Source organism: Pteropus vampyrus, unplaced genomic scaffold (assembly GCF_000151845.1).
Source record: "Pteropus vampyrus isolate Shadow unplaced genomic scaffold, Pvam_2.0 Scaffold471, whole genome shotgun sequence".
Taxonomy (NCBI): Eukaryota; Metazoa; Chordata; class Mammalia; order Chiroptera; family Pteropodidae; genus Pteropus; species Pteropus vampyrus.
This window is the reverse complement of record NW_011889252.1, coordinates 53,562-57,414: the sequence shown is the minus strand read 5'-3', so window position 1 is coordinate 57,414 and position 3,853 is coordinate 53,562. Positions and strand designations below refer to the sequence as shown.

General features: G+C 49.1%; 1 protein-coding gene across 1 annotated transcript in view; it reads right to left on the bottom strand.

The window, feature by feature from the left end:
- KRT82 (keratin 82) overlaps nt 1-1,769 on the bottom strand; it is a 13,697-nt gene extending 11,928 nt beyond the window's left edge. The window contains exon 1 of the mRNA XM_011382391.1: nt 1,251-1,769. Coding sequence (XP_011380693.1) covers nt 1,251-1,655 — 405 coding nt within the window. The 5' untranslated portion in view covers nt 1,656-1,769. The remainder of the gene's footprint in view (nt 1-1,250) is intronic.
- Nucleotides 1,770-3,853: the final 2,084 nt, after the last annotated feature.

Genomic DNA, 3,853 nt, shown 5'->3' with positions numbered 1-3,853 from the left:
TCTTCAATTACAGCCTGGGGACACTCAGGGGAGAAGGGCAGATCAAAGGCTCTATCCCAGAACTTTAAGCTCTTTTCATGGACTCTGTTCCATCTTGTATGGCTATGTGCAAAAACGTCCCTGTCACAGTAATGAGGAGAGCTACTGGCCCACCTCCTCCATTTTTGTGGCTTAGAAACCAAGATTAAGAGAACTGAGTGAGTCACCGGCAGAGGGAACACGGTCTCCATTCCTCACCCTGGGATTTTCTGTATTGTGCATTGGTGTGATATTGCTGACAGCCAGGGCCCACATTGTTAAAATGAATTTGCAACCAGAGCTTAATGAGCTTTCAAAACTAAACTACAAGTGTAACAATTCCCATTTACTAAAACAATTTCCTTTTTGGAGCACTTCTGCATGTATTATCTCCTTTCATCTTCCCACCGTCATCTCTTCCTTCCCCTCCAGGCAGCAGGGTCCCTGAAGCTGAGAGGTGAGAGGTTTACACAAGGCCTTGAGGTAACAGTCAGGAGTGGGACCAATACCAGGGTCCAGGTCTCCTTAAAATCTGGCCCAAGACTCTTTGCCCTAAATCTTGGGGTCACCAGAAACACTGACTCAGCCCTTGGCATGTATTCTAACCCCAAGAAACTTTCTGGGGTGTGAGGACAGGCCCAGAGGCAGCTAAGGGTGACTAGCCAGTTCAGCACCTTCCAAAGGCAGCATGTCCTCTTTCCCTGAAGGCTTTCAGAGCTGTGGTTCTGGGATTGACAGATGTCAACTTGTGTCCCTAGCTCTGACTGCTCCACCTGCTCATCTCAGAGCTGATGGCAAATTTCATGGTTATAGTACTCATTCTCATCTCTAGGCGCAAGGGTCTCACCTTAGCTCAGGCACTCAGAAAGGGGGTCTTGTTAAAATCTCACCAGAAAAAGCAGTTCTCTGTTTCTTAGTTTGTCCCTTTCAATATTTATCATTGCTTCGGAAGTTCCTCTTGTAGTCTGACCTTAGGCAACCTTGGTAATTTTATCAGATAATATCCAGAGAGAGATGACATATTAAAAAAAAATAAAAGAACTAACAAACAGGAATGTTTAGTGCTGAGCCTGATTTAACCAGCTTTCAACAGTTAGTGGTCATGAGTGAAGGAAAAACCAATAGATGAACTATGACTTCTCTCTTTTCAGTCTCTTTCTGCTCTCCTGGACCAGACACAAGATGTTCTCTGCATCCCATGGTCCTGGACCACTGGGATCTCTCTCACTTACCTTATTGATAAAGGATGCAAAGCGGTTATTGAGGCACTTGATCTGCTCCTTCTCATCCCTCTTTACCCTCTGCACGGTCGGGTCGATCTCTAGCTCAAGTGGAACCAGTAGGCTCTCATTGATGGTGACAGGGGTGATACATGCAGAAGACCCACAGGTGGCCCCCACTCGGTATCCGAAGCCAGGCAGTCCACACCTAGAGGCAACCCGGGGCCTCCCGAAGCCCACATTGCACAGGCTCCGTGAACCGAGGCAACCCAGGATGCGGAGGCCCCCCGCACTCCCCGGCTGGCATGGCCCCTTGCTCACTGCATAGTGGGTCACCATCCGGGGCAGAACAGCCGAGCAGGAGCTGAAGCTCCGACTGCCACATCTGGAGCCCTGATGGAGGGAGCGGTAGGACATGGCAGGAGAGAAAGGCAGAGAGACAGGCCCTGACGAGGAGAACGAGAGGCGAGAGCTATCGAGTCAGCTCAGCTCCCACCCTTTTATCTGGTCGAGGGTTGGAGGGCTGAGCTGGGTCAAACTCCCAGTCACCATAAAATCAGGTTTATGAGCTTGGAAGATTGGCAGCTCTAAGTACCCAGGTGGATAATTAGGGTAGCAAAGAGCAGAGAGAAGGAGCCGATGGACAGTGCTGGTGGGCCCTATAAAAGTCCTATATGTCCTCCTTTCTTGTTTATGGGAAAGATGAAAGGGGCCAACCAGACAGATATGTTTGGCATATTCAGTGGCTTAGCCTCAAGGAAAGGGAGAGTTGGGACTTTATGCCATTTTATAAGAGAGAGGGCATGAATTATATTCCCTGGCTGCCCTGGGATTAGAGGCCAAGTTAGATATGCTTGAGGATGCTCAATTTCCTCAAGGCTGTTTTTATGTGTTTCTGCAGATGCTCCAGGTCCAAGTGCCCTCCATGAGCTCCGAGGTGATCCTAGGATCTCCCAGGGATGAAGGCTTTTGGGTGAGAGAAGCTTTCCTAAGCATGCTGGGCCGTGCCCATTCTCAAGACAGGGAGGGTCCCGGCTCTGGCTTAGCTAACCCCTACCCCCACTAGAGTTCTTGAGGTAGTAGGCTCTATATATAGTGTCTTACCTGCAGGACACTTTTAGTCCGGAAAGGCCTCAGGGAACTTAAGAGGAGATGCCTTGTGCTCGAGGAGAAGAGAAGAAGGGGTGCTTTCCCCAAGACTCTTTGCCCCCCAAAACAGGCATTGATGTCAGCTATTAGGTCAGGGTTCCATGTTGCTATCCCTTTCTCTTCCTTTCCACCGCATCCTGAGCCTCAGGTAGACAGACTCTTTTATGGCCTGAGGACATTTCTGGGGACAATTGCTATCCTCAGGAATTGTTCAGGTGGATGAGGGAAACAGGCCTTCTCCCCCAGCATGCATGTTACAGCTCTTTGGAGATGCTCCCTGTACCCGCCCCCACCCAGTTCTGTTCCTTCCTCCTTTCCATCAGCCTCATCAGTGAAACTGCTGCTGTGGCTGACAGGTCTTTCCCTTCCTTACTGTGACTTTTTCCCAGGTCAGACTTAACTCAATAATAATAATAGTAATAATATTGATTGGGTGCTTTCTATGTGCTGGGACCATCCCGAGCTCTACATTCATTATCACATTTAATTCTTACGATGACAACCATGATTAGTTTCTCATTATAGACAAGGAAAACAAGGAGCAGAGTGGTTAAGTAAGTCCCCCAAGCTACCCAGCTTGTCCATGACAAGTCTGGGATTCAATCTCATTCTTTCTGAGGTCACCATGCTCTGCTGCTCCAGTGGAGAGAAGCCTACATTAGGAATTAAGGGTTTGCTGCCAACATATGTTATGTCTTCTTCATTCCTTGGCTTCTCCACCTGTAGATTAGGAGACTGGAACTCAAACTTTTTTTTAGTGCTTGGAAATTCTCAGTCTAACTGTGACATTTCACAAAGTCTCCTCTTGCACAGTCTTGACTTTGGGTCCTAGCATACTGAGGAGGGAAGACTGGGGCTGGGGGAGATGTGAGGTATAATAAGAGACCATGGGTGATGGTGGGGTGAAGTTGGGTCCTGTTGCATGATGCAGGGGAAGGAGATTCTCACTGGAGGAAGCATCACAGAGCTGGGCCCAGGAGATGCTGTTAATGGTGATGGTGATGCCAAGAAGTCAAACCAGAGAGTGGACCTGTTCAGACTCCTGCCAGAGAGAGTTAATGAGATAGTGGGCAGACCTGGAAGGCAGGGCTCACTGGGGAGATATGGACATGGGAGAGCATCCCCGCCACATCCAGGCCAGAGCATGATCTTAATGGCTATGTTGGGCTCCCTGGAGCCCAAGACTAGAGCCCGGGAGTGGAGAGTGTGATGGTTCATTAGATTCATTGTGGATGGATGGCACCTTCTCCCAGAAAACACTGGTTCCAAGCTGCGAGACAGGACACAGACTCAGTCAAGACCTAGAGAGCTCGGTGACATTTTATTGAAGCTATTTCAGGAAATAGGCAGGTGCAGGGAGCAGGCACTTGGGAAGGGTTTGAAATGATCAGAGCGGGAGTGACTTTTTTTTCCAAAGTAGTGAGCTCTCCTGTCTCCACGTCAGCAACACGGCAGCCAGTCTCCAT